The sequence below is a fragment of the Miniopterus natalensis genome, chromosome 11, assembly GCF_054644295.1.
Source record: "Miniopterus natalensis isolate mMinNat1 chromosome 11, mMinNat1.hap1, whole genome shotgun sequence".
Lineage (NCBI taxonomy): Eukaryota > Metazoa > Chordata > Mammalia > Chiroptera > Miniopteridae > Miniopterus > Miniopterus natalensis.
Window position 1 is genome coordinate 65,583,038 of NC_142091.1, and position 12,318 is coordinate 65,595,355.

Below are 12,318 nucleotides of genomic sequence, written 5' to 3' on the forward strand. Positions count from 1 at the left end.
GTGGCAGGGTTGGGAGAGCCATGGGATGTGGAGTGAGAGAGGTGCTTTGGACCAGACACTGCCTGGGGCTTCAACTGGGTTCCTGGACCTGCTCAGTGGGGTTGGGCCACTGATGGACTTATTGGGCTTTGGATCCCCAAAAGTGAATGCCAAGCCTTGAATTTATGTGCATCCTCCCAGAAAGAGGCCTTGGGGAAGGATTTTTAAGAGGGGGGTGGGGTCTGAGGGTAGCAGACTTAGCTTTAAAGCTCCCTTGTCCCAAACTTGTGTTATTCCCTTTTTTCGAACCTCTGTTTTCTCATCTGTAAAGTGAGGCTAATGGAGGTTCTCTTAATAGAGTGGTTTTGAGGATTAAGTCACGTGTGTGTGTGAAGACCTTGGTCCAGAGGCTGCCATTGATAATATTGTGGTTTCAGCGGATTCTGTGTCCCCCAAAGTAACCTATACTATTCATACTCATCCCGGGTATATTGGGCGACCTTGTTACATTCAATGGACTATAATAAATGATGCCCTTAAGTGCTCTATCTGAAAGTGGGGAGAATTCTTACCTCCCAATATTTAGGATTAAATGAAAATGAAGCTGCATGTGGATTTGAGTGTTGGGCAGTCGTTAGGCTCACTAATTGGGTAAATGACCCAGATTGAAAATGCTGGCCTAGTGTTTGCTACCAATCTCTGACTGACATATATGCACAGCATAGGTGTAGCTGTGGTCCAATAACACTGTATTTACAGAAACATGAGGTGGGCATCTATTCTATAACGATACTAAATTCTCTTGTAAATCATCTGTTAATTCTCTTGTGTCTTCCAAGACAGTAACAATCTGCAGATAGCAATAATCAAATTCTCTATTTCTAACTCTAATTTATTTCCTTGCCTAATATTCTTGGCTGAGACCTCTGGTGTGATGTTAGATATTTAACACTGACAATGAATGAATGGCCTTATCTTTCATTTAGGGGTTCAAATCCTTCAATTTTCCCATTGAGTAGGCGGCTGGTTTCTTGTCTGAGACTGTCTTATGTTAAAGAGGTATCCATTCATTTTATTAAGTTTTCTAAATCAAGAATGGGTGTCTAATTTTGTCAAATGTCTTTTTAGCATCTATAGATCAAGTGATTTTTATCCCTTTAGGATCTATTAATGAAGTTAATATAAATTGCAGAATTGAACTATCCTTCTACTCTCAGTATAACCCCACATGGACATAAGGTTATCTGATGATGCTGTTAGATTTGTTTGCTAAGTGCCATTTAGCTTTTAAGTATTGATCATTTAATCACACCTGAGATTTGTTCATAGTTCATTTAAACTCTGTCAAATTTGATGTCACTATTTACTTGATCTGAAAATGCGGATGCTTTTCCTATTCTCTAGCACAGTGTAAATAGTATTGGAACAATATATTTCTTTAACTATCTGGCAGAATTCCCCTGTGCAGGCCTTCACCTGAGCGTCAGGTGGAGTCTACTTTGCTGTAGGACCTGGTCTCTCTGTTTCTTTGCAGGTAAAGGCCAGCCTGGTAAGTCCAAAACAAAGACCCAGAGTATGAGTCACCAATCAGACACCCTCCACAAGCCCTGTGGCCAGACAAAGGGCCAGGGCCTCAGAAACCAGAGCCCCCACCCCCAGGTGATGGAGCTGATCCTGCGCTTGAGGCAGACCATAGAGGACTACATCACACAGCTGGAGACCAGGCACCAGCAGCAGGACCGGGAGCCAGAGAAGCAGGGCCACAGTCAGGCCACCAGGGAGCAGGAAGCCATCCTTGTCCACTTAATGTGCCAGGTGGTCAACCTCTTACACTCTGGGGCCACAAGTAGCCTGGAGCTCCAACTGCCTCTCCATTCCCCGGACATCCGAGGTGATGTTGGAGGTGGGCAGCTGGCCCAGTCGCCCAGGGGGCCTGACCAGCTAAGTCACCAACTGAGTGATTCGGAAACTGCGTTCATCAGCTATGACCTCTCCAACCGTGGGATTGACATCTCTGCCTTATACCACTCCACCTTCCAGGACTTCGTGGCCTACCAAAGAGACAAATACCACGGAGGCAAAAACACCTGGGTAAGGGTGTGGGGGGTGGAAAGGGCACACTAGAGAGCTCCATTCCCTAGGATTTACTGAGTTCCGTGCCAAGTCTGTGCTCTCCCACCCATGCTTCCCTGCCTCATTGTCTCTCTAGATAAGGGAATTGGCAGAAAAGAGAGTGACATGCCCAAGAAAGGCAAGAGCAAAAACCAGGTTCCCCTCTTCCTCTCTTTTCTTTCCCTAAGTCTCTGCTCTTACCCGCTAGGAGTCACTGTGGTCACAGGTGGAAGTGAACCTGTCCTCGTGGAACTCAGTCTACAGATGAATGTCATCAGCCATTGGGAAACAAACATTAATAATGTTGTTAAGAGCACTGAAGGGATGGATGCCAGCTCTGTCTTACAGACTGAATCAGCCAGCCCGTGGTGGTGGTGGGACAGGGTTAGGATGTTATCCTAAGGGGGATGGGGAGCCAATGGAAGGCTTCCAGCAAGGGAGGTTCACAACAACTCTCCAGCCAGAGGGTGGAGGACAGCACAGCTCATACCTTCCCCTGTGTTTCTAGCTAAGTGACATGTGCTCGATGGCCATGTGCTTTTCTAGGGGCCAGATGAGCCTGGTATCTCCTTGGACTCTGAGGAACTGTACCTCCTCTAATAACTTGCAGGGCCTGTACATGGAAGTGGAAATAAGAGATGGCCATGAGGCAGGGTCTGTGGTGCTTAGGGACCCAGGCTCTGGGGCAGGCAGGTAGAGTCTGCCCATCACCACGGTCACATGACTAGTAGGTTATTCAACCTTTCTTAGCTTTACTCCCTTTAAACAGGAATCATCACAGAACCTTTTTCTTAGGAGTTGTGAGAATGAAGGCAGCTAACAAGATGCACTTAGCCTAGTGATAGCTTAAAAACTCTAGTCAATAAGAACTCAACGACTGGTAGCTGGTACGTACTATAACTATTCTTTATCTCTATGGCTCTAAAGGGCAAAATTTGTAAACTGTATGATTTTGGGTGTGTGGAAAAGTTTCAAACACTTAAACATGGGTTGAATTGCCTCAGGGGACCTGGAGCTGTCCTTTAGAAATCACCTGGCATGGGTACTTTTTGACATGTTTAAAGGATTCCTCAGGGCTGGGCAAGAGGACTGATCTCAGATTCCTTCCCTCTCCAGGGCTTCATTAACCTTGGTATCAATGAGAACAAGCTCTGCATTGATCTGGTGACTGAAAGGGTGAGCCACGTTCCGGGCTGTGCTGGGACCCATGTTCAGTCCCCCTAGCATGTAGTAGACACAGGAGTGGGACTTTGGAGATTGGGAAGGGAGTGGGCAAACAGGAGTGGGGAAACAGCTTCTAGAATACCACATGTGACCTCCTGGATTTCCTGACAGTTCAGAGGTATTCCCTGGATGGGTATATTTTGGGTAGGCTGACAAAGGAGCCTTTGGTCCTAGTGTATGGTTGGAGAAGTTGGTAAGCACTTCCCAGTAAGTTATCTACTTGTGTGATCTGAAAGGAGGTCAGGGCCTCCCTTCATTCAGGCTCATGCAGCATGTGTCCCCATTGCCCTCTGGGAGGTCCTGTGTTGTAGGGCAAATGCCCACCTGCATCCTGGGAGTAGGATGAAGACTGCTGGGCTTCCTTGGTCTGGTTGTCCTCATGCTTTATTTGTCAACAGTTGAGTCGAAGTGACATGAACTACACTGATGATGACCTTCTGCAATATTCTGACTGGAAAGGACATGCACTGTAAGTAACCTCCAGATCTACGGTCTCCAGGTCCACAGGCACCAGTCCTCAATCAGGGAAGGGCTCAATGTGCCCGATTCTTGGTTGGCTACCTCTGTTTCTTTGGGTAACAACTCTAGAAAATGTCCAGGGCAAAACTTTAGGAGGCAGCCTGGTGTAATAAAAATAGCACTACCACATAATTCATAGGGCAGAGTTCTTGTCCAACTCTCACACTAATTGTCTGTCCCCTGGGGATTCTATAACCTCCGTCAGTAGCCCTGTAACATGAGGTTGGATGTCTTGTAATTTGGAAAAGACTGAAGTCTAGAGACTGAATAAGGAAGGCCCCTGGGCCTGAAACCACAAGGTCTCTCTGCGTCTGTCCACAGCCTGCAGGAAGAAGTGGCCCGGTTCCTGACCAACTACAGCAAGGCACCAGCCCAGCTTGATCCAGAAAATGTGAGTCAGTTTCCCAGCCTCACTTCATCCTGGTGGAGGCCTGTATTCATGAGGAACTGTGCATTTTCTAGAGGGTACAGGGAGAACCAGCAGAAACCCTCAGGGTCAAGACAGAGTGAAGGCCAATGGGTCCCATCTTAGGAGACTCCTGGTACCTGTCCCTACCCACGGGGAGGGAGACAGGGGGACTAGCCCTTCATACATGGGCATTGGTTCTTGACTTCTGTCCTCTGTGCACCTTCTTCAGGTGGTTGTTCTAAATAGCTGCCTCTCTGTCTTCTTGGCACTGACCATGGTTGTGAGTGATCCAGGTGGTAAGTCGATGGGCTCTGCTTTCCCTCAGGGAAACAGCAGCACACAGGCACTGGGCCTGAGGGATAAAGAATATCTTTGTGGTGTTGTATTTCTTTTGTAACTTATCTTTATTGGTGAAAGTATTATAAATATTCCCTTTGATCCCCCCATTGACCCTCTCTACCCTGCTCATCCCCCCAGGCCTTCACCACACTGTTGTCTGTGTCCATGGATTATGCATATATGCATAGAAATTCTTTGGTCAATCTCTTCCAGCCCCTCCCCCCCTTTCCTGCTTTTACACATCAGTCTGTTGCATGCTTCAATGTCTCTGGATCTGTTTTGTTTGGCGGTCTATTTTGTTCATTAGATTTCACATATGAGTAAGATCATGTGATACTTGTCTTTCTCTGACTGGCTTAGTTCACTTAGTATAAAAGAGCATCTTGATTCAAGGCCCTTCCCCTAAAGTGCTGGGTCTCTCCTACAATAATTAGAACATCTTCCTACTATTTCTGTAGGAGTGAGGAGGGATTTGGATCCCACTTATTGTGGAAGGAAATCACATGACAGTCCTCATGGAGGTGGCCCTAGGAATGGTGACAATGGGAGCCAACCTATTCTATTATTAGCTGGGCTTTGGGGCTCAACTTCAATACAGAGAGCCCTGGTAAACTGGCTTGAATGATATAGAATTTCTATCACCACCTCCTCCACACACACACACACACACACACACACTTCTAATTAGTTCTAGATCAAATAAGGCTGAGAGATCTGTTCTCAATGTCCTTCTTAACAGTACCCAAACAAGAGCCTCAGACTTTAATGAGCTTTGACTGCATGGAACAAAGTTACCAAAACAGACAGTTTCATTCAAATGAGTAGGTCCTTGGTTAGCTCATCAATGGGCCAAATGGATGGGAAGAGAGCATGTGAGGCCACCAGGTGCAGATGGGCTGAGTTATGTGGAGAGACAGAGCCCTCCCTCCCTGTGCAGGGACCTCAGAGGCCTCTGGTGTCTGCCCTGAGCTGACCAGAACTTGTGAGTGCCCAGAGCTCATCCTGCTAGGAAGGCTGGCTTGATTTGCACCCTGGCTTCTGAGCCATTCACAGCACTGTTCTTCCCTTGTCTCCTTCTCTACTGTAGCCCCAAGGACACTTGAGTTTTGTTCCCCAAGTATAGTTTATAGGAATGGCTAACTTTTCCAGAGCCTGAGCCCCAAAGTATTAGTTCCCAAGTAGGAGAGATTGCCAGAGCCACCTACGCTGTGGGTAGAGTTGGTGTTCTGTGTGTGTGTGTGTGGGGGGGGGGGGGGGGGGGTGTCTGGCAGGTTCTGACCCAGGGACCCTGGACTGACAGTTTTGTCTCCTGTGCTTCCAGAGGCCATTCTGGCCCCCACGCCCTTCTATCCTGGCTTCACCTTTGCTTCCCGCCTGTATTCGAAAGTTGAGCTGATTCACGTCCACCTGGACAGTGAGGTGAGAATGGGCCCCTTCCCCCTGCTCAGCCCTCCTATGCAGTGGAATGTTCTGGAAGGCATTTGAAAGCATAGGGTGGGGGGCTAGCTTTCCTCTCATATGTGCTGGTGGGGCAAGGATAACGAAATCAGGGCAAAGAGGGCATGTGGGGCGGGAGCCCTGGGTAAGAAGCACAGGATTTTTGGAGTTTCTGGGGATGAGGGACCAAAGCTTAGAGGCTTTCAGATGGGCGGCCCTCAGGCAGTGTGTGTGTTCCAGGTCACTGAGGCGGCCACCTGTCACTTCCAGCTGACTGTGGGCAAGTTGGAGAAAGCTCTGCTTGACGCTAGGCTTAAGGTAAGGAGGGAACCGTGGGTCAAAGTGGGTACTGCTGCTCTTGAAGGGGGTTCAGTGCTGAAACTCTGCTACAACTTCCTCAGCAAGGCCATGTGAGCTCCTTCAGAAGAGGCAATGTCCCAGGGGCATGTCATCCTAGGAGCCCTGAGCCCTCTCAGTGGCAGTCCCCACGGCTGATTCCTGCTCTGCCCTGTGGGCTGTATCATAGTTACTTTGAGGTCCTACCTAGGCCTTGGTTACGTGACCTATATTGGGTGTCCTGACTGATCCTTGGCTGAACTTGAAATAGACATGAAGGATTTGCCTTTCATTGGGTTATGCTTTGTTTTTTTAGGGGAGAAAGGTCAAAGGCCTTGTGCTGATCAACCCTAATAATCCTCTGGGAGACATCTATTCCCGGGACTCACTGAACGAATATCTGGAATTTGCCAAGAGGTAAGAGTTCACCCCTTGGGACTAGACAAATTGCCATTACTCATGGACAAGAAGTCAGAACCAGAAATAATTTACCCTAACAATTCTTACTGCCTATTGTACCCTGCAAAGCGGTATACAATTAACTGACATTTAAATGAAGGAAAATGCACCCACATGCTACTGGTTTGACCAATCTTTTTCTTCTTTCCAATTTCTTTCTAGTTCTGTCCATGTGCAGATACCTACATAACAATCATAATATGGTTTTGTTGCTTTTCCACTTCTTGTCACATAAGCACTTTCTAAGCATCCATTTCCCAAACTTCTTGGTCTGAGATGCCAGGGAACAGAGACTTTTGGACTTAGTGGGGTGAAGGTGAAGACATCTTCATCTTCAACTTGATGTTTCCCCTTTTTTGTGTGTGTAACTTGCAGGTACAACCTCCATGTGATTATTGATGAGATTTCCATGCTGTCTGTGTTCGATGAACCCTTCCCATTCCACAGCGTTCTGAGCATGGAAAGGTGAGTTGGTCTCAGCTGGAGTTGGAATGAGAACATTAGTTTCCTGCTTTTGTACAGTGAGTTCATGTGCCATAAATTTAACTGTCCGTATTTTAGGAACCGAGGTAAATATGAAAATGAACAAAGTATGATCTTTCTCCCTAGTACCTTTGGGTCTATATGCCATTTGTACATGAGATATTTGAGGGCAAGGTAGAAAGTACATTATCAAAAATCAAGATTGACTTCTACAAAAGGTCAGGATAGAGGACTTCAAGTCCACTTTCCTCTTCCCCCCACATAGACCCCGAGTCTTCATCCCTCAAATATTTCTCCATAATCTTGACTGTACTGTCTCCTCTCCAGTTTGCCTGACCCCAAAAGGACCCATGTGATCTGGGTGAGTCCCAGCTGCCTGTCCTTGGGTAGGGAAGGAAGGGGAGCCAACAGCAGACGGCAGACCAACCCGGTGTCCCCTTCCTTACTCGCTTCCTCTAGGGCTTTGGGATCTCTGGCTTCCGCTTTGGCGCTCTCTACACCAACAGCAAGGACGTGGCCTCTGCCGTGGGCGCTTTTGGCTTCCTCCATGGCATCTCTGGCATCACCCAGCACAAGATGTGTCGGCTGCTCCAGGACAGAGGTACCGAGCTCCATCCAGGCATCTTGGCAACTCATGGCCATGGGGGATTCCTGGGTCTGCTTGGGCCTCTCTCTTGCCTTCAGTCCACTGACATCCTGTTCACTGTCTTGGGTGTAACAGTGGCGGACAGGAACTTGGAAGGAGGGCAGGGTGCAGCTCAGCTGGTGCAGTAGGGTGTAGGCAGACGAGGGAGGTGCTGGTCTGAAAGCCAGGATGGGCTTTAATTTCTGGCCATCTGGATGCTCGTGCTCTGCCTGGAAGGGGATAGTCAATCATACTCTGAGACTTCAGGTGGGAACCTCAGAAATCTGTCGTTATGCCAAGGTCTCTTTTCCTTTTCCAATACTCTGCTTGCTTAGGCAAAGATTACAAAGGAATAAACACTCTGACTCCTCAAGTAGGATTTAAGTTCATCTTCCAAGGCGGCCAAAGGAGAGCAGCTTTTTGGGCAAGCTGCTGTGGCTACATCTGTGGTCCCTGGATTCTTCAGTCCCTTTGATCTCATGTGAATGCTGGCTTCAGGGAGAACTTCCCCTTTTAGTGTGATGGTCCAAACATAGAGAAGGGCCCCTTTCTTTAATCCCTGTATTACAACAGGTGCCAGTCTAGTTGATTTAAATTAAAAGCTGGGATATATTTAAATGAACTGAAGTAACCAGATAATCTGGTTTAGAAAAGTACTTAACACTTACTTTTTGGTGAGCAGAAAGGTATATAGGAGAAATTCAACTAGCTGTTTCCCCATATGGGGCCAGACCCTTTGATATTTAGCAAAAACCAGGTTCCCTGCCCCTTGAACACTGGTACTCAACTTAGGATGCCCATGGGAATTATGTGGGGAGCTTGAATACTGATGTGTGGGCTCCCCCACAAAGACTCTCATTAAGATGATCTGGGGCTATAACCTTGCCATGAGGACCTTTAAAAATTCCCCAGGGGGTTCTATGTGCTGCCAGTCCTGAGAACAACTGGGCTAAGATCATCGCCAAACATATCTGGGTTCCTCAAAGTCAACTGTTTGAGGCTGTAAGGCTGGAGGTAATGGGGAGCTGTGGGTGCTTGCTCAGTTGATGCCAGCAGCATCAACCTATTGCGGGGGATACCTGACTCTTAGTGTCAGAAGTGTAAGCTCAAACAAAATGCTCCTACCGGTTTATTCAGAAGCCCGATGTGTCTTGCAGCGCTGTAGGTAGGAGGTGAGTGTTGGGTATGAATGCCATCAGCTCAGATACAATACAGAGTCAGCCTTGGACAGAAACAGCTGCCAGGAAGCCCGGGTAGGAAGCATGTGATAAAGAAGTTTTGGCATTTCAGTGGCACAAGACCTGTGACAGTATTCTCTCCCCCATCCAGAATGGATTGACAATGTGTATGTGCCCACTAATCGTTCCCGGCTGCAGGAAGCTCACAGGTTCATCACTAACCAGTTGAAGGCATTGGGTATCCCCTTTCTCAATCGTGGCTCTGGCCTCTATGTCTGGATGAACTTGAAAAAGGTGAGCTCTGGGAGTGAGGTCAGGTGCCCTTGGGCAGACCTGCCTGATGGGTCTTGGGCTCAGCTCTGTCCCTCTGCCTTTTCTAGTACCTGGACCCATGCACATTTGAGGAAGAGCTGCTCCTTTATCGCCGCTTCCTGGACCACAAGCTGCTATTGTCCCCTGGCAAGGCCTACATGTGTAAGGAGCCTGGCTGGTTCCGCCTCACCTTTTCAGATAAACCCCTCCACCTAAAAGTCGGTGAGTGGTGCTGACTTCCCAATCCTGGCATCTTCCACTACTAACCCAATAGCTGGGTCTTCCCTTCCTGGCCTTCAGTAGCCTATGGCTACAGCCCCTCTATACCATAGAAGGCTTACACTTTCATCTTCTGGTTTAGTTCCTTTGCAAACAGGGAGTATATGCACCTGCCACTGAGCAGGGCACTGGACCTGATCAGAAGTGGTTCTCTGCCCTGTGGGGCTTGAGTCCAGTAGGTGAGAGAGACAGGTAGATGATCCTGGACGTCCCTGGATGTTTCTCTATGGAGCTCAGTCTCCTCTGAAGGTTATGAAAACATGACATTCACTTAACAATGATCTCTTGCATCTCACCATATGCTGGGCACTGTTCTACCTGTCGGGAACAGAGCAGTGAAGAGAGAACATTTATGTTACAGAAATAAATTTTGAGCTAATATGCAGAATAGACTAAGAGAAGGGACCCTGGAGGGAATAGAAACCTTGATGAGTCCAGGGCCATAGCCCGGTTATAGGATTTGATATGGGACATGAAGGTGTCTGGCCGGCTGATGCTGTGACAATGAAGCTGAAAAAGAGCCATTGGGGATGTGGTGGTACACTTGGGAAAGCATCCCAAAGAAGGGGGGGCTGAAGGTCAACATCCCTGAACGGGTCTGTGAACGTCTGCCATGGCTTGGGATTGCCTGGGGCCTGCCTGCACACTCACTAGTTCTATTTCTCTGCCTGCACTTGGACCCCCCAGCCATGCACAGGTTCTGCCAGGCAGTAGGCGCCCAGCAGCAGTACTGGTTGGAGAAGCAAGTGGAGGATGCACTGAAGGAGGAGGTGCCCTCGCTCTCATCCGGCCGCTGAGGACCAGAGTGTTTTATTCTCCGCTCACCATTGGGTGTGGGCAAAATGTTTTTATGGGGCTGGGGTGGGAAAGCCTGGAGAAACAAAGGAGCTTTCTGCATCCCTGTTTTAGATGGTTTATAGTTGCATTTGGTACCTAATAAATTCCACATTCTCTTAAATTCCAGGCCTGGTTGTCCTTCCTCTTTATAATCACCTTTGGGAACTATTACACTTTTTGCCCTTTTCATTTTTTAATTCTAAGTCTGGTTATACATGAAGAATGCTGTTTGGGGCAGGCAAGAAAGGAAAGGGTATAATGATCCCTAACTGATGGAGACTTTCCAGGGTTGGATGCAGTGTCCCATAGGATGCTAACAAGGTCAGAGCCACCTTCCACACGAGGGGCCAAACGGCAGGGTGGTGGTGTAATTCCAGGTCTTCCTGCTTCCGCATACAAGCTCCTTCCCTTCTTGCCTTTGCAAAAAGATTTAAAATGAATCTCTGGTGCCAAGCCTGGTGTCTTCCTTTTTATCTCTAGTGTTTTCAGCTGTCCAAATAACACCGCCCATGAGCGTCTCCGCAAAGCCCTTGCGTATCTGGGCTTCGCTCAGAGCACTGATGCGGAGCGCACAGAGCAGAGGCTCCTGTCACTGTATAGACGATGGAAGAGCTTTCAGCACCAATGGATGGCTGTGCTCAGTCACTTGGGTTTGTGACCTTCCTCTCTTTTGGGTCCAGGCTTGGTGGTTATTGTTCCTCAATGACTATCTTCTGGTTTTGTTTTGCTTTTTAATAAAAAAACTCCTGATTCTTCAAGGTTTTTTACTCTATGCCAGGTTCTTTAGAAATCAACTATGGCTAATGGAAATGGAAAGGAATTCATTAGATGAATAAGGGAGCTCATGGGATCAGAAAAGATGGAAACCAGAGGTGCTCTTGGGAATCTCTAAAATGGAAGCTAATATGTAGTCCTTGAAGGCAGTTTGCTATATAAACATTCACATCTATATACATTTCACATGTATACCTTTGGAAAACATAGTCTAGGACAAAGGCAGTCAGTACCCCTGCTTGCAAGACAAGCAATGTGAGAGACCCAGAAAGAACCATCCTCAACAACACTGACCTTATTAAATTCACTTATTAGCCTTCATTGTTTTGGGGGGATTTGTTTGAATTTTCAATGTACATGATCATGTTGCTAATTTTCCTTTGTCTTTTTCAGTATTTATTTTTCTAATTATGCTGCCTAGAACCCCCAGTACAATGTTAAAAAGTGCAATGGCTGGGTCATATGGCAATTCTGTTTATAATTTTTGGAGACAACACCATGCTGTTTTCTACAGCAGCTGCACCATTTGACATTCCTACCAACAGTGCACTAGGATTCCAATTTCTCTACATTCTCGCCAACACCAGTCTTTTGTTTTCTGGATAGTTGCCATCTTGTTACAATTGCTATTTGCATGGAATATTTTTTTCCAATTTTACTTTTCACCATTTGTCTTTTTAAATGTGTCTTGCAAACACCATATATTTGTATCTTGGTGTTTTATCCAGTCTGATCTTTTTTTTTTTAATCCTCACCTGAGGATATTTTTTCCATTGCTTTTCAGAGATAGTAGGGGGTGCGGGGGAGAGAAACATTGATGTGAAAGAGACACATCTACTGGTTGCCTCCTGCAGGCGCCCTGACCAGGGCTGGACCAAACTCACACTCGAACCTGGGACCCTTCAGTCTGCAGGACAATGCTCTAATCACTGAGCAAAACCGGCTAGGGCCAGTCTGATCTTTTAATTGGTCCTTAGTCATTCTATTTAATGTTATTATTAATGTGATTACATTTG

At 47.1% G+C, this 12,318-nt stretch overlaps 1 protein-coding gene across 1 annotated transcript; it reads left to right on the forward strand.

Annotated features, from left to right (window-relative positions):
- The first annotated feature begins 1,554 nt into the window (after nt 1–1,554).
- Nucleotides 1,555–10,488, forward strand: LOC107525500 (putative inactive 1-aminocyclopropane-1-carboxylate synthase-like protein 2). Its single transcript, XM_087822279.1, has 14 exons — nt 1,555–2,070; nt 3,208–3,267; nt 3,714–3,784; nt 4,156–4,225; nt 4,473–4,539; nt 5,904–6,001; nt 6,260–6,337; nt 6,672–6,772; nt 7,190–7,279; nt 7,625–7,658; nt 7,757–7,898; nt 9,252–9,394; nt 9,481–9,634; nt 10,379–10,488. The coding sequence occupies exons 1-14, from the start codon at nt 1,555–1,557 to the stop codon at nt 10,486–10,488; spliced, it is 1,734 nt and encodes a 577-aa protein (XP_087678405.1).
- Nucleotides 10,489–12,318: the final 1,830 nt, after the last annotated feature.

Coding starts and splice junctions, on each gene's coding strand:
- LOC107525500 (XM_087822279.1), top strand. CDS start 1,555: ATGAGTCACCAATCAGACACCCTCCACAAGCCCTGTGGCCAGACAAAG. Junction 3,268..3,713: donor TTGATCTGGTGACTGAAAGG/GTGAGCCACGTT, acceptor ATTTGTCAACAG/TTGAGTCGAAGTGACATGAA. Junction 7,280..7,624: donor AGCGTTCTGAGCATGGAAAG/GTGAGTTGGTCT, acceptor TCTCCTCTCCAG/TTTGCCTGACCCCAAAAGGA.